At 35.8% G+C, this 27,771-nt stretch overlaps 1 protein-coding gene and 2 long non-coding RNA genes across 17 annotated transcripts; 2 read left to right on the top strand and 1 right to left on the bottom strand.

The window, feature by feature from the left end:
• The first annotated feature begins 683 nt into the window (after positions 1 to 683).
• On the top strand, positions 684 to 26,466 carry LOC114286500 (uncharacterized). Of its 14 annotated transcripts, none has more exons than XR_014341720.1 (9): positions 684 to 1,030; positions 6,558 to 6,609; positions 8,551 to 8,810; positions 8,905 to 8,994; positions 9,099 to 9,159; positions 9,336 to 9,439; positions 9,527 to 9,630; positions 23,487 to 23,574; positions 25,911 to 26,466. It is a non-coding gene; the product is annotated as an uncharacterized LOC114286500 (long non-coding RNA). The 14 variants fall into 14 exon arrangements; XR_014341716.1 differs by having other exon boundaries at positions 686 to 1,030; positions 8,551 to 8,671; positions 9,099 to 9,165; XR_014341713.1 differs by having other exon boundaries at positions 687 to 1,030; positions 9,099 to 9,165.
• Positions 2,462 to 5,858, bottom strand: LOC145801565 (uncharacterized). 2 transcript variants are annotated; one of them, XR_014343178.1, is made up of 5 exons: positions 5,662 to 5,858; positions 5,481 to 5,532; positions 4,142 to 4,217; positions 3,012 to 3,048; positions 2,462 to 2,878 (listed from the first exon to the last, which is right to left on the bottom strand). It is a non-coding gene; the product is annotated as an uncharacterized LOC145801565 (long non-coding RNA). The 2 variants fall into 2 exon arrangements; XR_014343177.1 differs by having other exon boundaries at positions 5,481 to 5,858.
• On the top strand, positions 14,517 to 15,559 carry LOC114257188 (uncharacterized). The gene is made up of 2 exons (XM_082890921.1): positions 14,517 to 15,081; positions 15,192 to 15,559. The coding sequence occupies exons 1-2, from the start codon at positions 14,517 to 14,519 to the stop codon at positions 15,557 to 15,559; spliced, it is 933 nt and encodes a 310-aa protein (XP_082747047.1).
• Positions 26,467 to 27,771: the final 1,305 nt, after the last annotated feature.

The following is a 27,771-nucleotide window of genomic DNA, read 5'->3' as shown; positions in this document are numbered from 1 at the left end:
TGAGTCAACTTGCTTGAAGTATTTTTTCATATAATAAAATATTTAAATATTCTCATATAAAAAATTAGCAAATATATTTTTGATTAATAATCAAAATAATACACCATAAATTATAATCAAGTTATAATTTGAATATTATAAAACTTTCAATTGTTTTTATTATTATTTTTAGGAAAAAAATCTTTTAATACACGTGGAATTTATGATTTTTAGCAAATTTTATTAACACAAATGAGAATTTGATTTTAGATTGAGAATACACTCTTTTTTTTTTTCTTTTTTCTTTACTTTGAAAGAAATTATTTTTATAAACCTATTTTACTTAAGATGTAAAAATAATTTTCATCAATTATTAACAAATCTATTTATATTTAACTTTCAATTATTAAATTTTTTACACATAAAATATTAATTAATTTTTTATTTTAAAAATAAATTCTCGTGCAATCGCACAGATCACTTACTAAGGCCTTGTTTGGTATAAATTAAAGAATTCAAAAAGTCAAAAAAAAATTATTACATCACTTCAAACTCAATTTATATTTCATAAAAAGTCAAAAAATATATTTATTTAGGACATCCCAAATCACCCATAATATGGCATAATTTCCTAGCCCACTACATTTTATTCAGTGACTTATTCCCACCCGTGAACACCTACCAAGGGTTCACATCACTCTCTTTCTCTACCTTACCTTCACTTAGGCTTTTTTTGGGGACGTGGTTTGTAGCTGCGTTTGGGTGTTTGATGAAATAGCCAAACGTGGCTTTTTTGTTCTAAAACCCATTTGGAAAGCTGGATAAACTCCATATTGCAATTTACGATTATACCCTCCATTCACTTAGGGTTTGCTGAGACTAAACACTTCACCATTTCGCATCTCACGGCTCTTGTTCTTTTCTCTCTCTCAAATCGTGTTCGCACTGCTACTGTGGACGCCGCAGAAAACTCGTTTCTAGCGTCGGCCATTGACATCGCCACCGACTTCCCTCTACCAGGTCGTCTTCCTCGGTTGAAGTACACAATCATGTAAGCCTCTTCCTTCCGCCGATTTTCTGCTACCAGTGATTTGCAACCCATTGTTTGGAAACTGTTAAATTGCAAATAGATCTGTTAGTTATCAGTTGCGTTTATGACATTACAAGTGTTATTTGGCTTTCCGACTGCCATCTGCTACTCTTTTTTCTTTTTCTTTTTTTTGGGAATTTTTAGGGTAAACGTATTTTGTCCGATTGCCATCTTCCCACCTAGTGTGCTTTGTTTTTTTTTTTTTTGCTACTTCTGTTGGCCTTTTTTGCAATGAAAAAATTTTACTGGAACTTTATTAGGGGTGCTCTTAGTCTTGCGACATATGGAAACCCCTTTCAGATTAGCTATTTCTGCTTGTGAACAACAAAAACAATGAGTCATTAACTTGAATCATTTTATTCTGTTAAGGAGCTAGACGTTGAGAGGAGGTGAAATTCTATAAATTGCAAATGGGGAGGGGGTATTTTAGTCATTTTACATTATGGCGTGATGATGTGACAACATTAAAAATTATTAACTAAAAAAGCCAAAAATAACTTTTTACCCAACTTCCCAAACGACTTTTTGAATAAGCAAAAATGTTTGGTTAACAGCCAAAAAAACCATTTTTTACCATATTCCCAAAATAAACCTTAATGTAACAATGTTATTGACCATAATAATGAATACCATTATTTTAATAGTACATCTTTGATATAGATCTATTTCGAATTGCTATGGCATAAAAATACTAGAACTAGGAGCAGATAAGCAATACAAATCTCCTTGCTGGTCTATAATACATATATGGGAGAAAAAGTTAAAAGTCATTTATCTTAACCTATAAGTAAATTTGCATCGCAAAAAATAACAAAATTATCCAAATCTTTATTATTTTAGTTATGTTTAAGTCTGACAATAATAATATTCTACAACTATTAAATTATTTATTTTTCAAACTGACCCATTAACTAATCTTTTATATTGAATAGGTAAAGAATCAAATAGTTTGGCAATTCATCGTGTAGGGATGACTCGAGAGAATTCTAAATTAGAGCTCTTGATTTTTGTTCATCCCTTGCCATAATAATATCTCTGGATTTGCAACGATCACTACTAAAAAAAACACTTTTTGCGACCGCTATAAACCGTCGCAAATAATAAAAAACAGTCGCAAAAGACTTTTTGCGACGGCCCATGCGACGGCAAATGGGGGTCGCGAATATGGGGGTGGCAAATACTTTTTGCGACGGCAAAACAACAGTCGCAAATTATTTGCGACCACCTAAACTACTTATGGCGACCGCTATTTTGCCGTCGCAAAAAACAAAGAAAAACATTAACATGATCTTTGGCGACCATCTTGTTACCGTCGCAAAAAATTAAAAATATAAATATAAATAAATAAATAAATAAATAAAAGTGTAGCGTTAAGCACTCTAGGAATAATAATGACAAGAATTCAGACAGTATAGCATTATAGTTTTATTGAACATTCTATTTGAGTCTCAAAATTTGAGCCATATGTAAAAGTTATTACAACTAAAAACTTGAAAAAAGCTATTTGAGTCTCAAAACTCTATCAATGAACTGGAAAAAAGCTCCTTCATTTACATGCATTTGTTCTCCATTCCATGGTAAAAAAGAAATACTTAAATCTTGATATGTCTCTCATATTCACTTATTCTTTACAGTGACTAGAAAAGGCATCCAAGAGTTTTTCAATCTTGAGCTGATTGATAGAAAGGGACCACCGACATATTATCAGTAGAAGACATAAGAAACTAATTGATGCACCTTCACTTTCTCATCTCGAATATGCTCAGGTGTAAGAGAAATAGGCTTCTCCATAGCAATTAGGCAAAGAATCTGCAGTTGGCAAGAATATATGTCTGTTACATCTTAAAGAAAAATGATAAACAAATTGGAGGGACTGTTGTGAATAAATTTATATATCTATCATTTTAATATTATCTACTCTAACTTGATTTCATGGCCTCACCTGCAATAGATGATTTTGAATAATATCACGAATGATTCTGCAAAAAGAAATGATAAACAGATTTAATAATGCCAGGCTAGTTACCAATTCTCAGAAATATGAAGAACGGGGAAAATTTTTTGCATAAGCTTTTCCAAGTAAAATTACATCTACTTGTTTACACATTGCAAATTGGAAAATGAAAACAAAACAGTGCAGAATACAGTTTGAAGGTCTAAGATTTTTATATTAAAACAAAGAAGAAAACTGTTAACAGATGGTAAAACCATGACTTTTATAAACTAAGTCCTAATCCGTGAACAAATCTTGCAACAAATGAATTATGACCTTCTATGGGATTCTTAAAGAAGAAAACTGTTAACAGATGGTAAAGCCATGACTTTTAGAAACTAAGTCTTAATCCGTGAACAAATCTTGCAACAAAAGAATTATGACCTTCCACAGGATTCTCAATTTCTAGGTCCTAATCAATAGACAAATCTTACAGAAAAAGATGTGAGGTTCCACTTGAGATACCCATATTCATCAATGAATAAAAAGATCAATGGCAAGGAACAAACACACAAAGATTTAGATTTCCAGAGAAGTTATTGTAACCGTTACAATGGTTAGTTCAATCCCCAGCCCCAGTTTTTCTCTGGAACCAAACAGATCTTTGAGCCAATAGGCTGCAAACAATGCAAGAAGAGAGAGGGAGAGAAAGAAGAGTTTGCAAGCTTTGAAGTTTTGGTGATTAGAATTTATCCATTTATAAATAGGAAAATGAATACATTTTAATGAGTAGTCATAAACAGAGAAATAAGCAAGCCTTGACATATACAAACCTGTACTCAGATAATTATAACTACTCATTAAAATGTATGGATCAAGACAATGATTGTCTGGACTCATTCCACAGCAAATGATATACCCTTTATGCATATGCATGTTACTTGCTTTCTAGGTAAATGATGAATCATATCTTAGCTTGAGTGGTATCTCCTGTCACCTCCAAAGCAGGATGGACATGCAGAATACATAAATACATGCAGAAATATATACAAATACCAATAAAAAAATATATATAAATACCACTAAAAATATATACAAATACCACAAAAACAAAACAAAAAAAATCAAAAATGCCTTACCAAACAGAAGACAGTCATATTTTGGCCTCTAAGCCTGTCTGTACTGGTCTTTGTATCCCATTTTGTTCTAAACAAACTTCAGAAAAGAATGAATGGATTGTGAGAAACTGGGATAATTTAAAACCATCCAAGCTTTTGTGAAACTCGAATTCAATTCTGATTTTGTAAATTTTCATGGCTTAAAAGTTTATTATTGTGGTCTACTGACTCAGATTACCATTATATGAACACAAAGGCATGGAATATCTATAACCATTCCAATTACTTGGGATATGACATATTGGTTTTGTGAATGGAAAATCCACAACCACCATTTCATATTTATCGAAACCATGAAACGTGGACAATTGGCTTTAAGGTTCAAAACTTGCGTCATAAAATATATACAAATACCACTAAAAAAAAGTTTCTATTTATTTAGACAGTAACAAAGATGAAGAGTAAATATAGCAGGTTTAACTGAACAAAATACAGTAACAAAGATGGAAGGGCACCAATGTAAATAAGAACCAGTTGTACCATATTTCACAAAATAATGAAAGGAGGAATATGATCCACAAACATAAAGTTACACCAATTAAGATAGAAAGTTTAACTAGAGAGATGAGGAGTAAATAAGCAGCAATTGTATCATATTCCACCAGGAAAATTATTAGTAGGTCTAAAGTAGCACATAGTGCATCTCATGTACATGTAACATGCTTATATAGTCTTGGAATACATGTGCTTGATCCTTGTGAACTAACAAGAAAAATAGCCTTTCAAATTACCTAATTCAGAGAATTCTTGATTCCATCCTATTTACTATTTTTTATTTTTGACAAGTAACTCAAATTACCAGACCAATTTTCTTCAATGCACAATTAAGTCAAGACTTGAGAGTTCAATCACAAAGACAATTCACATTGTAGTCGAAGAATTTACAAAACATGATGATTGAATCGTGGAAGAATGGACGATAACAAGTAAAATCACAAAATTAATGTTAATCACGTGATTCAAAAAATTCACAATCATCGAGATTGCTTAGTCAAGCATACAAAGAGAGATTTCTCATAGTTAAAAAAAGCTTGCTCGATACCGATTGTACAGTAGATAATACTGTACTCGTCGTCTTAGAGTAATCTGATTCGTTTGATGGACATAGAAATGGAATGTATGTATGTATATAGTTATACATTACATGGATATATATATATAGAGAGAGAGAGAGAGTACCGAAGAGCAGAGAAGAGAGCTGGATTACAGAGACATCAGATGGATTATAGATATCATTAAACACATATAATAGATATAATAGAGAGAGAAAGTTGGATTCATTCATAGAAATTAGGCTTACCGATTATGAATCAAGCGAAATCTTCAAATCTTCATCAACAATCGATCAAAACCTTCAAATCTTCATCAACAATTGATCAAAATCTTCAAATGAACAATAAAATTGTGATGGAGAGTCCAAAGAGAGAGTCGAACAAGAGAGAATGAAGAGTGAAGAGTGGAGAGAGAGAGAGAGTTCATACCGTTAGAGGTCGGTCTTCAATGAAGAGAGTGAAATCGATTTGGGAAATAAGGGATAGATAGGGCTGAAAGAGATAAGGGATCGATTTGGGAAATCGATTTGGGAAATACGGGATAGATACCGTTGGAGGTCGGTCCTTAGGTCAATCGTTTGTTGGGAAATAAGGGATCGATTTGGGAAATTGAAAGAGAACCGAAATCGATTTTTTCCTTCCTTTTTTTTTTTGTTTAAGTTAAGAACACGATTTGGGGGTTTAAATAAAATGACAGTTTGGTGTAAAAAGTGATTTTTTGCGACGGTTAAATAATCAGTCGCAAAAAAATAGACGCAAAAAGTCTAATTTCTAGTAGTGGATAACTAAATATATCTACCATACAACCATTAACTAAAACGGAAAAACATATATATAATGGAAAAAACAGATATATATACATTGGGAATAATTGTTTACATGTCTTGCCAGCTCATGGTGTGACTTAATTACAGATCTATTAACCTTACAGATAACAAGACCATTAGAGTACATATTCTAATGGATATTTATGTTAACATTCATTGATAAATATTCTACTACACCAATTCTGTTGGATACCACCTTTTAATCTCCAATACTTCATCCCTGCCTAAAAACCAATAAAGTAAATTACTCAGTATACACACATACAACATACACACAGAGATATAACTAACCAGCCAGTAGATCCACCTCCTCCTCTGTCAGTTAGACAACAAATACATGGCCATTGATGGGGTTAACCGTGGCCTTAACTCAAATGCACGACTGAAAATATCCCATTGAACATGTAATTATCATAGACAAATTTAAATGATCAACTACTTTTTCATTAATTAAATAAAAAGGCAAAACATTTAACACCTGTCGAAAACATCTTGCAGGAATTTCTTGTGATCAGGCAAGGTAGCTTTTTCACCACCACTTGCGTACCAGGTATGGCTGCATTTTGAAAGATTGATACATATAATTCAAATCTTAATTACATCTAGGAAAAAATTTATATTTTTATGAATTAGTACATTGTAACAAACTAATCAAAGACTCTTCATTTCAGGTTAGAAAAGGAGGCCAGAAACAAAAATAATCAAAACTTCCATACAATCTATTCACAACTACAATTCAAATACAATAAATACCAAACAATCCTTTATAATTCATATTTAACACGCGTAGATACTAGTATCACTATCGGAAAAATGAGTTTTGGCGACACTTATTTAACGACGTTTTATTAAACGTCACATTTTATAATATTTAACGACGTTTCTCAAACGTCGTCGTTTTAAAAAATCAAAACGGCACCATTTCAAGCGTTTAAAAGCGCCTCTCTCTCTCTCTCTCTCTCTCTCTCCCTTAAATGAGCAACCCTTTGAAGCCCTAATCTCTCTCACTTACTCATTTTGTAGCCCTAATCTCTTAGTCTCTCGTTCGCTCTCTCTCTTTCTCTAAACCTTCTCAATGGATCGATTCATCTCCCGCTGATTCATCTCAAAATGATACAATCTCGGTGATTCATCTTGGTGATTTCGATTTTGAAATTTATGTCTCGGTGATTCTCTCTCTCAATTTCAAAGTCTATCTTGAATCTGAGAATAATTGTTAAAGTCCTTTGTAAACCCATATTTGAAATCATCATGCCTTCAATTCTCGTCTCTCTCAACCCTCTCTAGACCGTTATCATTCTTACAGAGCGATTTCAATTTCGAAGCTCCACCGCCACCACCGTCTTCACCGGCTCGATTTCTCTAATTTCGATTTCATCTGAATCTCTTATTTCAATTTCGATTTTGATTTTAAAGCTCCACCGCCACCACCACCGCCACTGTCATCACCATCTACACCAGTGAGGTATCGATTTCTCTGTCGCTCTCAAGCTCTTCCTTCCCGTCTCTCTTGATTTGGTTATTGAGATTGAAATTGTAAGCAAGAAACTACAAGTTGATTTGTGACTAAACACATCCTTTTCTTCTTTTCTTCTTTTCTTCACTCTCTGCTTCGTTGAACTAGATTTAAGTCTTTACTTCAAGTCCGGATGTGAAAGAGAGAGAGGAGGAGGAGGAGGAGGAGGAGGAGGGGGAGTTGATTTGTGTCTGAACGCATCCTTTTCTGATCTATTATGTTGAAAAAGTTGAAAGATCTCTGAATATACACTTACCCATTTACAATCCCATATATACAGTTACTTTCCTTTTTTCAGATTCTCTTTAGCTGGAGGTACAGATCTCCAATCTCTTCACTTTCTATACCTTCAAATCTTGTGTGGATGTATATTTGGATTTATTTGTGTATATTACATGTTTGTTTATAGGATAAACTATCAATAGATCCTAATAGTTGGACTTAATTCCCATCAAGTCCTCTTGAAAATAAGTTTTGGTAAAATTGTCACTAAAAATAAAATTTTTGTGTTCAACTTTTTATATATGTCGCTAAAAATTAATAATTAGTGACTTTTTTGTTATGATTTTTATAAATTGTCACTAAAACTTACAATTAGTGACTGTTTTTTATGAAATTTTTTTTCCATAGAACCTACTAGACAATAAATCCACTTATTAAGACCTACATGTAAGTACCCCTTGTTTATATGCCAAGCTCATGTTGAAGTTCTCTCTTTCTTGTTCTCTGTTAAATTTCTATTTTTTTATTGTTTTTCACTGCATCCAAAATACACAAGAAATGCAAGAAATCAGTACAGTTGCTTCCTTGTAGCGGATAAGGAAGCAACTATACCCACATAATTCACACTCAAGAGTTAACCCCATATTCTTATGTTCATGATTGCATAATCTCATTCATAAAGAATAATCAGAATTCAAAATTATCCTTTAAATCTACACAAAACATAACATGTTCTGTTTCTGATTTTGCCAGGCAGGTTTAATCTTTAACAATTGTATTCAAAAACCCGTGGCACCTCCTCCGTTCAGGATAGCGGAGATTCGAGCTGCCATTCCTAGCCACTGCTGGGTCAAGAACCCATGGCGATCTATCAGTTATGTGATTAGGGATGTTATTGTGGTTTTTGGATTAGCTGCATTGGCAAATTTCTTTGAAAGTTGGGTTGTTTGGCCTTTTTGTTGGCCTGCCCCGGGGACCATGTTTTGGGCACTGTTTGTTCTTGGTCATGATTGGTAATATACATAACATGCTTACAATTCCTATTTTGGAAATTAAATTTGAAAGCTCATTTTTGTGTTTTTTGTTTTTTTTTTTTTGAATCTGCAGTGGCCACGGAAGCTTTTCTGACGACTCTTTGTTGAACAGTGTTGTTGGACATCCCCTGCATTCATCAATTCTTGTGCCTTATCATGGATGGTGTGTTCTTGATCTTAACTCTTTGATTCTGATATTTGTATATCAGTCTAGATTGAGTTTGTGAAGAAATGGTGTTTGTGCATATGACTGATATATAATTACAGGAGAATTAGCCATAGAACTCACCATCAGAATCATGGACATGTTGAAAATGATGAATCATGGGTATTGGTAATACTTCTATAATTTTCCCTCTTTGCTAATCTTTTTCTGTCCAGTTTACTGATGCCAATGGACATCACCATTCTCATATTTTTAATCTTCTGAAAACAATAATCTTCTTTGGTCCATTTTGAACATGATACATGTATGATTATTTGTTACATGTATGATTATTTCAGTTTTTAGAACGACTTTAAACAGTAAATTGGGGCATCGTTGACGGAACACAAAGACTCCGATTGTCGTTGTCTCTGGCTCTAAAAGTAGTCCACTATCATGACTTGTAAGACCCACCAACCATCTATATATATGTGTATGTATATATGCTAAAAGGGTTTATTGTTGTTGAATTTGTAAATTTGAATTGAAGGGCAGTTTGGAAGAAGTCCATGGGAGAGGGAGAGGGAGAGGGAGAGAGAGATGAATGTCAAGATCATCAGACCCCTTTGGTTGATTCTTCCATCGACAGAACTGGTTTGTCTTTCTTTCACTTTCTTTCTCTTCCCTTGTTTTTTTTTTTCTTTTTCTGACAGTAACCATGAATTTTACATTTGGTGATCTAATAAACCAATGATTTTTTATCCACAAGAATTTTCAAGAAAGTATATAATGTAAGTGTTTATAGCCGTGCTGGGGACCCTCGGTGGGGGGTGACTCCCAGCACCCCCACCTCCATGTGGGAGGCTGTGGACCAAGAAAAAAAAAATTATCCACCAATCACACCCCACTGGGGGCCCTGGGGGTCACCCCCAGTGGGGGTCTGCCTCTTTTTCCAAGTGTTTAATGCCCAAAAGTCAAAATTTTCCACACCCACTTTTTTACACAGCATCATCAATTCTCCAGCCCTTAAATATCAGGACACAATATATATAAACACACCAGGGGTATAAGCCCACCCCATGGGTGTGCTATTAAATTTGTAAAATATAAATTTTAATTTGTATTAAAAATTTATGTAGTATTTGTTGATCTAGTGGTAAAGGTGTTGTTTTCTAAACTCAAGATCTTAAGTTCAAATCTTGTACACTTCACTTCATAAATTTTTTTTCTCTTTTTTGATATAAAAAAAATCCACTTGGGAACTTTGTGATTTCTGTTTTAGTGACCCTGGGAACTTTATGTGAGTTCATGAAATGTTATTTAGTGATCCTGTGACTTGAAATGCATTGGAATAAAATAATTGGGAACTTAAAAAAATAAATAAAATAAAATAAAATAAAATCTCAAAATTTAACATTGTAACAAATTAAACTAGCATTTTTATATTTTTTCAATTTTTATTTTAGAAGATTATTGTTATTATCATGTTCAACCAGTCATTTTGAGCATGATAGAAGAACATGATTGAACCTATTAAACTGCACTTCCATTTTGTCCAGTGCTAAATATGTCTTGTAACCAGACTGCTAGGTTGGCGGCACATCAACATGAAGGATGAAACAAGCTTTAATGCTATATGATAGGTGATATATGCAAAAGGGTAGGTGATTATATGTGATTAAGCTTTAATTTTACCAAAGGAAATGGAAATATATAGCAACTACAAAAGACAAATACACTGACCAATGAAGGAAATGGAAATATAATATATGTTCCACAAGTTTTGGCATATTTTGAAAGTTATTTTCTTAATTTTCTTATTTGGGCTGTCAAAGGAGTTACATATATTTGGCCAGGTCATGAATAAAATCAGAAAAACTTGAAGGTGAGATTTTTCATCAATAATAATATAAGTTTTGTATACTTACATATTTTCTACTTTGTAATTAAAAAGTCAAATTTCTCACTTTTAAAATTATTATTATCACATCATTTTGTGTGGGATTTAAGTATTGAATATTGTTTCTGCACCATATTTCCTTGTTCAATGTTTTGATAAGAAAAATAACTATACTATTGAGAAGAAAATCAAGGCTTGTAAAACAAGATCATTCTTAGAACAAAGCAGAGCACACACCCATTTCCAAAAATTCAAACACACCTAAAGGGAACAAAAGTCACAAAGTACAAGTAATTATCATGTATTTCAGGAATGCCATGTTCGCAGTCCCCAAAAAGAAAAAAAAAAGCTAACTTCCAGAACTCTCAATTCATGGAAAGGCTTTATTACGACAAAAAAAGATGGAAAAATTCAAATATTGTATCATATACAGATTGGTGACCTTGGCTTATCAAAGGTAAAATAGCACACTTTAGTGTCAGGCGGTGTTCGTAGAACCTTACCTTGGATGACACCTGAACCTTTTAGTGGAAAGAGTAACATGGTTACAGAAAAGGTAAGATTATTCTAAGCTAAGAGGTTTTTAATTTCTTCTTTTAATTTCTTTTGAGTATATTATTATTATTATTGTTATAGCGATCTCGGGTTTCATCCCTTGTTGTACAGTGATCCGGACTTGGTTCCGTAGATGTTAGTAGTTGTTTGTGTCTTGTTTCCGTCCTTCAATACTTGTTATTTGAGTTATAGGATGTGATGGGCAGGTTTGTTACAGGTTGGTTGTGTTTGGGAGCAAATGGTTGCTGCCCAGAATTTTGGTCCTTTGCTCGAGCGAGCAGTTTGTCGCTCAAGCGAGCTCTGTGTTTTAGATTCTTCGCTCGAGCCAGGGTTCCTTCGCTCGAGCGAGAGTTGAGTTTTGTGTCTGGTGGCTCAAGCAAGAAGTCTTGCGCTCGAGTGTGTGTCTGCGTCTCATTTTGACCTGAGAGCTGTGTTTCTTGGCTCGAGAGAGCTTTCCTTCGCTCGAGTGAGCGAGGTGCATGTTTTGGGTTCCTTCGCTCGAGCGAGCATTCTTGCGCTCGAGCGTGCTTCTGGGTTGCAGACCTGAAGCTTCGAATTGTTGGCTCGAGCGAGGCTTTCTATGCTCGAGCGAGAGTTCTTTATGTCTGGTCGCTCGAGCGACCAATCCTTCGCTCGAGCGAGCCTGTGTTATATCAGTAGGCAGCAGCGGGATTGAACATCACTTTTTCATCTTCTTTCTTTCGCAAACCCTAGATCCGACTCTCTCTCTCTCTCTCTCTCTATACTTGTCTTCTCTCTCGGGATTGATCTACCTATAGTGAGTTTCTACCCTAAGTTCTTTGTATAAAAGATAGAGGGTGTTAAGGGCTTTGTTCTAATCTGAAAAATTATGGATTTGAAGCACTTTGGTTTTTGGTCTTCTTCTCCATTTGAGCTCTAACTTCGAGGTAGGGATATCCTACTCTTTCTTATGAGTTTTGTCTTTAAATTTTGACATTTTAATATGTTGGGGGTTGTTTGGTAATTTTGGAAAAGTTTGGGGTCTTTATGTAATTTTTATAAAAGAGGGGTTTTGACTAATTGAACCCATGTGTATATGTAGCATTGAAAATGGAAGTTATGTTATGAGATTGGTGGAAATGGAACCTTAGGGTTGGTATTGTGAATTATGGGAAAATGCCCTAATTAGTTTGATAAATTAATTTGTAAAATTAATTTTGAGAAATGAGAAATTGAATTGAGAATATTCAAATTGGGAAGGTATGAAATTAAATGGTGTAGCTGGAATCAATTTATCGCTCACCTCAGTGTTGTCAAAGTCGCGCCTAGGCGCACGCCTAGGCGCAATGCGAGTCGAGGCGCACCATTTGCGCCTGTACAGGTACAGGCGAGCGCCTTAGCCGCAACTTTAGCAAGGCGAGAGAGGCGCAAGGCCCTCGCCTAGGCGCGACTGAGCGTTTAATCTGTAGATCTGATCTAACGACTCAGATGCGACTCAGATGAACCTTTCGAATGGCTCGTAATCACAGAGGATCAGAACTCATGTACCATATGAGCCAAATAGGACTCAGATTAACCCTAATTGAAGTCGTCTCTCCCTCTTTCGCCTCGCAATCGACTTCGAGCTGCTGGAGCTGGACTTGGTCTGTGACTACGACTGCGACACAAGAGTTGGACTTCGATTGCGACACTGGATCGACTTCGGCTTCGCAGGTTCGACTCTCTCTCCCCTTCTCTTTCTTCTTCGTCTTCGACACTGGTCATTCGACTTTCATTTTTTTTTTCCTTTTCTTTTTTTTCCTTCGACTTTTAGTTCAGTCCTCTCTTTTTCTTTTTTTTTCCTTTTCTTTTTTTTTCAATTATTTGAGTCTATTTTTTTCCTTCAGTTCAATCCATTCCTTTTCTTCTTCTTTTCAATTATTAATTTTTTCTTCTTCTTTCAACTTTCTTTTTCTTTATTTTTTTTTTCATTAATGATTATTACATTCATTATGATTATTACATAAATAAATTAATTAATTCATACATACATAAATAAAAAAAATAGATACATTACATTACATTCATTATGATTATATTGAAATTGATTCATTATTATACTGAAATTAATTAATTGATCATTAATTAAAAAAATAGAAAATTGATTCATAAGTTAATTAATTTATACATTCATTACATTACATACATTGAATCATAACATTAATTAATTCATAAATTGATTCATAAGTTAATTAAAAAAATAGAAAATTGATTAATTAATTAGAAAAGATTAATGTGTTGTGATTAATAAGAATTTAATGCGTTGTATGTGTTGTGATTAATGTGATTAATAAGAATTTAATTGATTAATAAAGATTAATCAATTTATCAATTAATCAATTTAGTGTGTTGTGATTAATGTGTTGTGATTAAAAAAATAGAAAATTGATTGATTAATTAATTGATAAATTGATTCATAAGTTAATCAATTTATTAATGTGATGAATTAATAAATTGGTCAAAGTTTTTCTTGAAAAAATAATGTAACATAGGAATGAATGTAATGGAATGTAATGTACATTAATTAATTAATTCATCATTAATTAAAAAAATAGAAAATTGATTCATACATTACATACATTAATTAATTCATCACATAACATACATTACATTCATTATACTGAAATTGTTTTTCTGTTATTTATTTTTTGTGTTGTGTAGTAAGTACTAAGTAGAAAATGACATCGGAAAGTAATAGAAAAGATCCGGCGTGGCAATATGCCCATTTGGTGGAGGAGAATAATTTAAACAAGTTTGAGTGTAATTTTTGTGTTAAAGTATCAAATGGAGGTGTTTATCGGGTGAAACAACACCTTGCGTGAGGTTATAGGAATGTTACTGCTTGCCCGAAGTGTCCTCATGTAAGAGAAGAGATTAGAGAGTTCATGTCCAAAAAAAAAAGACACAAAAAGAAGAAATGAACATGTTGCCTGATTTTGATGACATGGGCATGGAAGATGAAGATGAAGATGATGATGTTGTTGAGATCAATGTCAATCAACACCGCAAGTTGACAAGTAGTAGCTAAGGTTCATCCAAATCCAAATCCAAATCCAAATCAAAAATGCCATAGAGAAAAGGGCCTATGGATGTTTACTTCACACCCAATCCTGAATCAGTGGTGAAAAATCGAAGAGACCAAGCAAAAGGGAAACAAATAAAAATTGATGCAAATGACCCTTACAAAAAAGAAATGAGAGGTCGGGCACTGCAAAGATTTGCAAGGTGGATGTATGATGCTGGTATCCCTTTCAATGCAGTAAATTATGAGAGTTTTGGACCAATGATTGAAGCCATTGGCCAATATGGTCCTGGTATGAAGCCACCGACTTACCATGAAGTGCAGGTTACCCAACTCAAAAAAGAAGTGAAACATACTGAAGATTTGATGAAGTATCATAAAGAGGATTGTGCAAAATACGGGTGTTCCATAATGGCTGATGGTTGGACTGATAAGAGAGGAAGGACATTGATTAATTTTTTAGTTAATTGTCCAAGAGGAACCATGTTTGTTGAGTCGGTTGATGCTTCTAGCTATTCAAAGGATGGGCAAAAGCTATTTGAATTACTAGACATGTTTGTGGAGAAAGTTGGAAAAGAGAATGTGGTGCAAGTTATCACTGATAGCGCTGCAGCTAATTTGTTGGCGGGTAAGAATATTTCCTCATTCCTTACATCAAAATTGTTTACTCATAGTTTGTTTTGTATTTAAAATTTAAAAACTTGAAAATAATAATTCTTCATTATTGTTACATTATAGGGAGGTTTTTGGAAGCTAAGTATGAACACTTGTATTGGACACCACGTGCTGCTCATTGTTTGGACTTGATGTTAGAAGACATTTTCAAGATACCTAGACTGAAAAAGACATTTGAAAGGGGTATTGCAGTACATGGCTACATTTACAATCGGCCTACGTTGCTAAACATGATGAGGTGCTATACAAATTTGAAGAATTTGATCAAGCCTGCAAAAATTAGATTTGCAACCATTTTTTTGACTTTGTCTAGGATGCATCAACAAAAAAACAATTTGAGAAAGATGGTCACCTCCGAAGACTGGACCTCAAGCAAATGGGCCAATGGGCAAAGGAGCCACAAGGTAAAAGAATGGCACAAACTTTGTTGATGCCTTCATTTTGGAATACTGTTGTGTTTGCCCTTAAGGTCTCGGGTCCTCTTGTCAAAGTGCTTAGATTGGTTGATACCGAGAAGAAACCTCCCATGGGATACATTTACGAGGCAATGGATAGGGCAAAAGAATGCATTGCAAGTTCATTTGATCATAAAGAAGAGAAGTATAATGAATTCTTCGAAATCATTGACAAATGATGGGATGTCCAATTGCATCGACCTTTACATGCAGCTGCGCATTTTCTTAACCCAGAATTCTTTTACCCAAAAGCGTTAGAGGTGCAAAGAGATCATGAAGTGATGAATGGGTTTTATGAATGCATGCAAAGGTTGGTCCCGGATGTCACTGTTCAAGATTTGATCACTAATGAGATGAGTATTTATATGAAGGCTGAGAGTCTTTTTCCTGTTGCGATTAGGCAAAGAAATACAAGAGCACCAGGTAATATATTATAGACTCATAGAGTTTATTTTTAGTAATACTTTTAGTAAAACTTAATACTTGGTAACAATTATTTCTAACTAGTGGATTATCGCAGCTGATTGGTGGGCATCATATGGTTCTTATACTCCAAACTTGCAAACTTTTGCCATAAAAGCCCTTAGCCTAACATGTAGTTCATCGGGTTGTGAACGAAATTGGAGTGTATTCGAACATGTGAGTATTTAACATTCTAACTAATTTTTTGTTGAATTCAAATATTTTTTATTCTCATTATATAGAATTTAATATCTTTTTAATACTTGCAGTTTCATAGCAAGAAAAGAAATAGATTGGAACAACGTCGTCTCAATGATTTAGTGTATGTCAAATACAATAGAACATTGAGATTTAGGTATGACATGCGCAACACTCTTGATCCCATATCTTTGCAAAATATTGATGAAAGCAATGAGTGGTTGCTTGGGAGGATGGATGGAGAATCAGATGAAGATAATGAGCCTGTGTTTGATGATGATGATGATGGCTTGACGTGGGCCACTGTTGCTAGAGCTTCTGGAGTAGAAAAAAGTAGCCATGCAAGTAGAGCAACAAGTTCACGCTCAAAGGCACAACCGAGGATATCTAAATCATCAACATTGACTCCACTTCAATTAATAGATGAAGAGGAAGCGGGCTCAGATGACACAGAGGAGGAAGATGTTGAGGGATACAAATCAACTGATGGAGAAGAAGATGATAGTTTGCTTGCCATTGATGTTGAGGATGATGATTGACTGACACCGACCTAACCTACCCTTTCTTTTGATATTGATGTTTTTAAGTGTTAAGACATATATTAATATTTGTTGGATATTTATGTTTTGGATGTTTAGTGTTTATGTTTTTATTTTATTGAATGTGGATTATTTGATCTTTGAAAATTGGAATGTTATGTAATATGCACTTTCATGGCTTTGAGAATTATTCTATATTTTGTCTTGAATCTTGATTACTTTTTATTTTTTAAAAAATTGTCTTACTACTATGAATGATTAGTCTATACTAATTTTTCTATATTTTACGAATACTGTGCGCCTTACTTCAATAAAGCCCGCGCCTCGCCTTGTGCCTTGCGCCTAGGCTCCAAGAGACCTTTGGCGCCTTAGTGCGCCTTGAGCATTTAAAAACACTGGCTGACCTAGTTGAAATGTGGATATTATATCCTTTAACGTATTTATCAGGAGCGTCTGGTTCTAGACAGAGGCAGAGTTTTCAGCCGGCACAGTCAGTTCAGGCCTCGAGGGCCAATCCAGGAGCTTCGTCGTCCCAGTCTGTACAATAATTGTTTGCTCCGAGGGGTGAGCAGGTAGAGCAGAGACCTTCAGGGCGTGTGTATGCTGTTACTGCGCAGGACCTTGTACCTGCTCCAACAGTTGTGAGAGGTACCTTCTTGTTTTGCAACTCGGTTGCTAATGTGTTGATTGATACAGGTGCATCTCATTCTTTCATATCTGTTGTATTTGCATCTGTTTTGGGATTGGAGTTGGCACAGTTAGCATCTCCTATATGTGTTGTATCATCTGTTGGGGGTGAATTGATTTTGAAACAAGGATGTAGAGGCTGCGATACAGAGGTTGCTGACCGCTGGCTTGCGTTTCCTTTTGTAGTTATGCCTATGTCGGGTTTTGATGTTATTTTGGATATGGACTGGGTATCGTCATATCGGGTAGTTATTGATTGTTACCGCCAGAGGGTCATAGTATGTACCCCGAGCGGGGAATGTTTCCATTTCTTGGGGGATCGGGTTGGTAGTGTTTTACCACCGGTGTATGATCCGCGAGGGCAGAGTGAGCTTAGTGGTCTTCTTACTAGCCTTTTGAGTAGTGAGTGTGATGAGACCCAGATTATATTGCCGAGGGTGGTGTGTGAGTATTCGGATGTCTTTCCCGAGAATCTTGTTAGCTTACCACCTCACCGAGAGATAGAGTTCTCTATTGATCTAGTGCCCGGCACGGCGTCGATTTCTATGGCACCTTATCATTTTGCCCTAGTCGAGTTGGTTGAGTTGAAGATTCAGCTCCAGGAGTTGTTGGATAAGGGCTTTATTCACCCTAGTGTTTCGCTGTGGGGAGCACTGGCCCTCTTTGCTAAAAAGAAAGATGGTGCCTTGAGACTTTGTGTCGACTACCAGAAGTTGAATCGGGCTACAGTCAAGAATAAGTACCCTATGCCCCGTATTGATGATTTGTTTGACCAGTTGAAGGGTTCCCGTTGTTTCTCTAAGATAGACTTGAGATCGGGTTACCACCAGTTGAGGGTCAGGGAGGAAGATATTCCCAAGACGACATTCCGTACGCGGTATGGCCATTATGAGTTTTTGGTGATGCCTTTTGGGCTCACCAATGCACCGGCAGTGTTTATGGATTAGATGAACCAAATATTCTGGGAATTCTTAGATCTCTTTGTAGTCGTCTTCGTGGACGGCATTCTGATTTATTCACCTTCTGAGGAGGAGCACGAAGAACACTTGAGAGTGGTGCTTGAGTTACTTAGAGCCCATAGGCTGTATGCCAAGTTTGGGAAGTGTGAGTTCTGGCTAGGAGAAGTCAAGTTCTTAGGCCATGTGGTTTTCGGAAAAGGGGTGTCTGTTGATACATCCAAGATTGAGGCAGTGCAAGATTGGGCACAGCCTAAGAGTGTGTTTGAGATCCGCAATTTTCTAGGATTAGCTGGGTATTGCCGCCGGTTTGTGAAGGATTTCTCCAGGCTAGCTTCGCCATTGACTAGATTGACTCGGAAAGGAGTCAAATTCGTGTGGAGTGAGACTTGTGAAAAATCGTTCCAAGAGCTGAAAATTAGATTGACCACCGCTCCGGTCTTGATTATTCCGGAGAGAGGGTTGGGTTATGCGTTTATTGTGATGCCTCACGAGAGGGTTTGGGTTGTGTGTTGATGCAACAGGGGAAAGTGGTAGCCTATGGCTCACGTCAGCTGAAAATACACGAGAAGAATTACCCTACACATGACTTAGAACTAGCAGCTGTGATCTTTGCCTTGAATATCTGGAGGCACTACCTTTATGGGGAGAGATTCGAGGTGTTCTCGAATCATAAGAGTCCGAAATATCTGTTTACACAGAAAGACTTGAACTTGAGGCAGAGGAGGTGGATGGAGTTTATTGAGGATTACGACTTCGAGTTGCATTATCATCCGGGAAAGGCCAATATTGTGGCTGATGCCCTTAGCAGGAAATTCATTAGTGATATAGCTTGTATAGCCATCCGGGAGTGGGAGATGTTGGGGGCACTTGGGGAGTTTGATTTGCTTCTGGGCGAATCTGTTGAGGCTGCGGCCTTGTTTTCTGTTGTTGCGCAGCCTACACTTGTGACTAGAGTGTTAGAGGCACAGAGAGGTGACCTTGAGGTAGAATCCCTCCGAGAGAAGATCTCTAGTGGAAAGGTTGAGAAGGGTTTGACGGTGTATCCCGACCTGAGTGTGAGATACTGAGACCGTTTGTTTGTGCCGGAGTCTTGTCGAGAGAAGGTACTTCGAGAGTTTCATCATTCATGCCTTGCGGTGCACCCGGGAGGCACTAAGATGTATCGAGATTTGGGTCGCTAGTTTTCGTGGAGGGGTATGAAGAGAGATGTGGTTGTTTTCGTGTCTAAGTGCCTTACTTGTCAGCAAGTGAAGGCCGAACATCAAAGGCCAGCGGGTTTGTTACAACCCTTGCCTATTGCCGAGTGGAAGTGGGAGTATGTCACTATGGACTTCGTTGTAGGTCTTCCGAGGACTCAGCGGGGTAGTGATGCTGTTTGGGTGGTTGTAGACCGGTTGACTAAGTTGGCACATTTTATCCCTATGCGCGTGAGAGATTCGGTAGACCATCTTGCCGACTTGTATGTTCGGGACATAGTGAGGTTGCACGGGGTCCCAGTGTCGATCGTCTCAGATAGAGATCCACGCTTTACTGCTAGGTTGTGGCAGAGTTTGCAGAGTGCCTTGGGCACTAGGTTGACCTTTAGCACGGTTTATCATCCTCAGACTGATGGGCAGTCCGAGCGTACTATTCAGATCCTTGAGAATATGCTTCGAGGTTGTGTCCTTGACTTTAGTGGGACGTAGGAGAGGCATTTGCCCTTGGTGGAGTTTGCCTATAACAACAGTTTTTAGTCTAGTATCGGTATGGCACCGTTTGAGGCCTTGTATGGCCGACCGTGTAGGTCTCCGGTTTGTCGGGCCGAGGTGGGTGATGCACCTTTGTTGGGCCCGGAGTTGGTGAGGGAAACGACGGAGAAAGTTGAGCTTATCCGTAGGAGGCTTGTTACAACCCAGAGTCGTCAGAAATGTTATGCTGACCGTAGGAGAAGACCTTTGGTATTTGAGGTGGGTGATCATGTCTTTCTGAAGATATCACCTAGGCGGGGATTAATGAGATTTGGTAAGAGAGGGAAGTTATCCCTCCGGTTTATTGGCCCTTTTGAGATCCTTGAGAGGATTGGCGAGGTTGCCTATCGTTTAGCTTTGCCGCCGCAGTTGTCCGGAGTTCATAACGTGTTTCATGTGAGTATGCTTCGGAAGTATGAGTCGGATCCATCGCATGTGTTGGATTGGACTGACTTAGAGGTAGATAAGGATGCCTCGTATGAGGAGAGGACGATTCGGGTCTTGGATAGGCGGGATCAAGTCTTGCGAGGCAAGACCATTCCCTTGGTAAAAGTTTTGTGGAAACATCACGGAGTGGAAGAAGCCACTCGGGAACGTGAGTTGGAGGTCCGAGAGAAATATCCGGATCTATTTGTAGATGTTTGAGCATATGTTGTATATCTTGTTGTATTATTGAACCTTAAGAGTATTAAATATATCTTAGGTTGTAAAACATTGCATATGTTTTGATTTAATGGAAGTTTAATGTAACATTGCATATGTTGAATGCGTTGTAGAATTGGAAATATATCATGAACTTTAATTATGAAATGAAATTGTGGATCATGTATGTTGGAAATTGTTGGATTGGAAAGAAAATGCATAATGATAATGCAGGTTGAAATATATGTTGTTTTACATATTGTGAAATGTCTCTTGATAAGAGATGGAATGACCGGTAATGGGTCAAGTTGTTGATTATTGAAATGTCATATTGTTGGAAATTGAGAAAAACCTGTTTTTGAAAACTTGTGCTTAATTTCGAGGACGAAATTCTTTAAAGGGGGGAGGTTATAGCGATCCCGGGTTTCACCCCTTGTTATACAGTGATCCGGACTTGGTTCTGTAGATGTTAGTAGTTGTTTATGTCTTGTTTCCGTCCTTCAATACTTGTTATTTGAGTTATAGGATGTGATTGGCAGGTTTGTTACAGGTTGGTTGTGTTTGGGAGCAAATGGTTGCTGCCCAGAATTTTGGTCCTTCGCTCGAGCGAACAGTTTGTCGCTCGAGTGAGCTCTGTGTTTTAGATTCTTCGCTCGAGCCAGGGTTCCTTCGCTCGAGCGAGAGTTGAGTTTTGTGTCTGGTGGCTCGAGCGAGAAGTCTTGCGCTTGAGCGTGTGTCTGCGTCTCATTTGGACCTGAGAGCTGTGTTTCTTGGCTCGAGCGAGCTTTCCTTCGCTCAAGCGAGCGAGGTGCATGTTTTGGGTTCCTTCGCTCGAGCAAGCATTCTTGCGCTAGAACGTGCTTTTGGGTTGCAGACCTGAAACTTCGAATTGTTGGCTCGAGCGAGGCTTTCTACGTTCGAGCGAGAGTTCTTTGTGTCTGGTCGCTCGAGCGACCAATCCTTCGCTCGAGCGAGCCTGTGTTATATCAGTAAGCAGCAGCGGGATTGAACATCACTTTTTCATCTTCTTTCTTTGGAAAACCCTAGATCCGACTCTCTCTCTCTCTCTCTATACTTGTCTTCTCTCTAGGGATTGATCTACCTATAGTGAGTTTCTACCCTAAGTTCTTTGTATAAAAGATAGAGGGTGTTGATGGCTTCGTTCTAATCTGAAAAATTATGGATTTGGAGCACTTTGGTTTTTGGTCTTCTTCTCCATTTGAGCTCTAACTTCGAGGTAGGAATATCCTACTCCTTCTTATGGGCTTTGTCTTTAAATTTTGACATTTTGATATGTTGGGGGGTTGTTTGGTAATTTTGAGAAAGTTTGGGGTCTTTATGTAATTTTTATAAAAGAGGGGTTTTGACTAATTGAACCCATGTGTATATGTAGCATTGAAAATGGAAGTTATGTTATGAGATTGATGGAAATGGAACCTTAGGGTTGGTATTGTGAATTATGGGAAAATACCCTAATTAGTTTGATAAATTAATTTGTAAAATTAATTTTAAGAAATGAGAAATTGAATTGAGTATATTCAAATTGGGAAGGTATGAAATTAAATGGTGTAGTTGGAATCAATTTATCTCTCACCTAGTTGAAATGTGGATAGTATATCCTTTGACACATTTATTTTCTGTTTAGAAATAACTGCTTTGGGCTATCGGTGGAGGATAGTCTTGATTGTTGTAGACAATGCATGAGGATTAGGTGAATTAAAACTAATCATTTGAATGTGTCATCGAATATGACGATTGGAATAATATATTAACCTTATGTATTGATTAATTATGTATATGATCTGTGTTTATATACATTGTGTTGTATGGGAGGAGATAGGAGATGTACTCCACGGTTTAGGGGAAGATGGGGGATGGACCTCTAAACCGGATTTTGTTGACATTGATACAGCACTAAAATGTGTATCATTTGTGAAGTATGGAAGTGTTTTTACATGTTTTGATACAGCACTAAAATGTGTATCATTTGTGAAGTATGGAAGTGTTTGGTTTGAGGTTGATACAACACCAAAATGTGTATCTATTATGAAGTATGAAAAGATTATTATGAGTTGATATCTCACTTGAATTGGAAGTATTGTTAATAGGAGATGCAATCTCTGTCGAATTATCTAGCCAGGTCCTAAGCCACGTATATGAAATGAATTGTTAAGTAAAGGAAAATGAAATGTAACATGGACATAATTGTAGTGGAATTGAAATGTGATATGAATGGATGTATAAGTGTTGACCATCTATTAACTGCTAAACTTTTAGTCATTGTTTATAGTTGGTTTAGTATATTTCTACTGGGCTGTGGCTCACCCTATATGGGACATCATTTTCAGGTACAGATGGTATGCCACCTCCAAGGACATAGCTTCGGGAGTTAGAGGCAGACAGACTTTTTGGTTGTTTTGCTTTATTTTTGATGTATTACATGTAAATTAAAGCCAAGGGCTTAATATGTATTTGAGTTAGCACTCACTTCTTGTATCCAAGTGTTGGCTTAGAAAGTTGTAAGCCCATAGGACATTTACTTTTGATGTCAACATGTAATACTTTTGTAAAGAACTACTCTGATGAATAGAAAGATGTTATTTCTCTTATATAAATGCATGTCATGAATGATGGGTGTTATGTATTATTTTGAGGGCGTTACAATTATTTCTTTTTTTATGCATTGTAGATTGATGTTTACTCATTTGGGATTGTCATGTGGGAATTACTCACAGGAGACAAACCTTATGCGGATATGCATGGTGCTTCTATAATAGGTATGCACTGATATATCTATCTAGTTTTGTAACAACTAGTATAATTCCTATCTTCTTTTTTTCCTCATCCTTTTTCTTCTTTTATTTATCTATATATATATACTAAAAAAGAAGATAAGAATTATTCTCTTGGTTACAAGATTAAATATAATTCTTATTTTTTTTAAGTCTCGCAGTCAGTATTTTTGTTTTGTTTTAAGTTAAAAAGTTGAGTGCTTGGTAAACAACAGAACTTGACATAATGGATGGTTTTAGTGCTAATTTCTGTTTAAGATGTTTTTTATTCACATAGGATATTGGAATTTTCCCTTTGTTTTCTATTTGATCCCTCAAATATAACTCATTGAACTGGTTCCACTCTCTTTAATTTTATTGTCCCCTTTTATATTTTAATTCTTATGCGAGAGATATTTTGGGACAGGAAAAAATTGTATTGATGTTGCATAGGTGAACTTTTCAATTGTTGTTCTATCCAAGCATATAAAAAATTTAATGTTTTATCCTAACTATGTATGCTTAAAAATTTACAGTGTAGAATGGTGATAGGTTTGGAACCAATTTGCCTTTAGTTAAGTTTTTTGTAATCTTGTTCGGTAGATTAGTAAATTCTGTCACTAGGGTTCACTTTGCTTCCATTATATTTGAGGTGCACTTGATTAGAGGCCTATTGATGCAGGATGACTGTAGGAAACTTGGGTTAATGCTGAGTATTGTTATGGGTTAGTTTCTAGGATTTGGGTTCTAAGAGGTAAAAGAAAGATTTATGTGTTTATAAGATAGGAGTCCATCGGCATACCATCGGGAATTAACAATTGGTTGGTCCTTCATCAAACTTTGTGTCTTACTATATATAATCAATTTCATGGTTATAGTATATACTATAGAATTGTCTTTTGGGTCATGTGCTATACTTGGTGGGACAATAAAATTTGGCACAGCATTGTGGTGTTTTTTTTTTGTTTTTTTTTTTTTTTTTGTGTTCAATTGGTGGTATGCCAAATTTAGCTTTGACACATATTTGAGTTGCTATGAGGTCTAAATCAAGAAAGTTCACCCTATATGAACCCAGTTTTTAGGAATGGTTTGGGATGATCTAAATAAGTGTACTTTTTGACTTTTTGTGAAATATGAGTTGGGTTGATGTGGTAGAGAGGTGATGTGACTTAAATAGGATAGTGACTCTTTGATTTTTTGACTTTTTTAGAGTATCCCAAACAAGGCCTAAGTCAGTCTAGTTGTTTTTGGCTGGCATTGGCAGCAGAAACTTGGCATAGATAGATAGATAGATATATGAACCCATTTTTCATTCTCTCTGAAAAAGGTTCATTCCATCTTTCTTATCAATTTCTCAAGATTTGTAAGTCAATTGTAGTTTCATTTCTTAGTTTTTATCTTCTCAAGATTTCTTTGGTTTTTGAGATCTGATCTATACTTGTGTGTGAATGATGGGTTGTTGTTGTGGTGTTTAATTTTTTTGTTGAAATGATCTGGTTTGAGGCAATGACTTATAGAAGACAATAGGCAACATGTACTTTCTTACCTGGAATTGATGGTTAACATAAGGTCAATTCCGGATTTATTAATACCCATTAGTATCATGGATTCATTTGTTTGGCTGAAAATTTGTTCTAAATAAAATAATAATAATAATAACATAAAGGGAAAAAAAAATTATACTTTATACTAAATTTTGTAGTTACTTAAGAATGAAGGATGACCAATAAGAAGAGAGTGGACAATGAATGAGGCTTGACAAATTGGTTGGGTTAATTTGGAATCAAATATTCCTGGGAACTTTTAAAAAATGGAATGCTAAGAAAAATATTTCACAAAAATCCTGACTTTTAAGAATAATTGAAACATATGTTAGACTTATTTTTCTTGAGGAAAAAAAAAACACACTAAAATCATTTAAAAAAGAGAAACACATCCAAAGTGTTTGGCTTTTATAAGAAGAGGTTCCAGAGTGGAAAGATAAACAGAATTAAGGTATATTGTTTGGCTAAGGGCGACTGGTGAGACCCTGTACTCAATCCTTTTTAGGTAGGTCTCCAATTGATACCCTTTTAGCATTTTGCCTGTCAAGATAATATCGTGTTGTCTTGTAGGTCTCCAATTGATACCCTTTTAGCATATCTTTTCTCTGTGTGTGTGTGTGGGTGGGTGTGCATGTATGTATTTACTTGTCTGTGGTTTCTGATTTATAAATGAACAAGAGTTATGTACAATAAGAAAATGCCTTGGGACTTGGATGTAGTAGATGCTACAACTTACTCTTTAAATGCAACCAATGCTGTTGTGACTATGTATATTCATTATTCATATACCTCTTGTAGGGATGAATCACTGCTATGTCAAGGACTTGCATTGAATGATGACTTGCAAGGACTACTAGCCAAACATGAATCTATTGTCTCAGGAATTTCTGCGAAAACAGAGAAACCGAAGCCTGGACCTGTTCAAGCACTGGTGAATCTGGATGCTCCTCTAATTTATATTCTTTGCAGTGTTTGTGTTGGCTAATATCCTTGATACATCAGTTATTGTTGGAATTGGTCTTTTGAAAATTATATTAGGTATGGTTCATAGATATCAAAACATTAGTGTTTATGTTTTGCACAATTTTTTTTAGAAAGCCAATGGCTAGACAATTGGGAAATTAGAATTAACTTTGGAAGACTTATGCAATGGATATCTAGAACTTGAGTGAGTTTATTCTCATTCTAGAACAGATGCTTTGACTTTCTGTTTTGTTGAATTAGTGGGGTTCTTTCCAAGGATTTTGTATTTTTCTGTTGCTGTATTCTGGAACTTACATTCTACAGGAGAGAGAGTCAATTTTTGTTTTAAGACAATTCTAATTGCCTTCTATATTAGATTGTTGTTGGATGATGTGAAACTGTGCATGAGATGTTGGATTTTTTTAAAGGATGTTGTATTGGGTACTATTATAGATGTGAGGGAATAGTAATCTCATAGAAATATATGTCTATACAAAATTTTATTCATTATTGCTATTTTATAGGTATTTTTTAAAAGTTAAATCTCACAGAATTAGTAGTTAAGTTTATTTTTATTTTTGTTAAATTGAATCTATTGCGGCATTTTTCCAACGCCACTATAGTTATATTTTTAAAATAATAAAAAAGTTATTACGACGTTTTTGAAGTGTCGCTGAATACTTATGTGACATCATCTTACCATTGCTGCCACATTTAGTGGCGTTTATGCCGCCACCTATTCTAATTTCACGATGTTTTTAAAGCGCCATAAACTTATAGCGACGGCCGTGTCGTCGACGTTTGGTGATAAGCCTCACAAAAAGAATTGGCGGCGTTTTTCAGACATATAGCGGTGTTTTTAAAACGCCTCTAAAAATCGTTTTTCCAACAGTCTATAAAAGAAGCCTCGCTTCCATGTTTAACAAGACCAGCAAGCCACAGATGATGGCATTTTTTAGTTGAATTGTGCTTGTTGATGGATGAACAACACCAAGGATATTTAAAATGGTTGGTTTACAACCTCCAACATCTACCTTTTGGGTTAAATAGAGAAGAGAAACATGAAGTATAGAACATCTCAACCATAAAATTAATCAACTGGCAAATCTGGAAATGATTGTACGAGGTAGCATTCAGAAGCGCCATTGAAAAATAACCAAAAAGTTGAAGACTACAATTTCATCAAAACAAGCAATGTGCACACATGCAATTCAAGATTTTCTAGCAAAACCCCACAATTTCATCAAAGTTGAAAATTAAACACAACCAGTAGGTGAATAAAAATAACTAGAGAATCTAATTCTACCACTACCTCTTCTTCAAGTTTTAGTTTGTGATGTGCTTGATCAACCTCAGTGTCCATCTTAGTTTTCACCCGCTTCCACTTCTGCATCACCACAAAGTGAGAAAGAAGAAAAAGAACTTGCAAGAATAGCTTCATCAATAGGTAAAATTAGCTTAATCATTATATACAAATCATAACTACAAAAAAGTACTTATTTCTTTTCCATCTCTAGGCTTTGGCTGATGCATTGTCCTTACGGCAAGTGTCATGAAAACTAAAATATAAGGGGAATGTAAAGAAATTCTAATCAATCCCAAGAAATGAAAAGCATACCCTTTTCAGTTGTTCTTTTGACGGTGAATTACAAATATCCGTATGACGTTTACTTAAAATATAAATTGTTCTTATAAT

This window comes from Camellia sinensis, chromosome 10 (assembly GCF_055761805.1).
Source record: "Camellia sinensis isolate YWXY chromosome 10, ASM5576180v1, whole genome shotgun sequence".
NCBI classification, from domain to species: domain Eukaryota; kingdom Viridiplantae; phylum Streptophyta; class Magnoliopsida; order Ericales; family Theaceae; genus Camellia; species Camellia sinensis.
The sequence above is the reverse complement of the archived record's forward strand: the minus strand, read 5'-3'. Positions and strand labels throughout refer to the sequence as shown.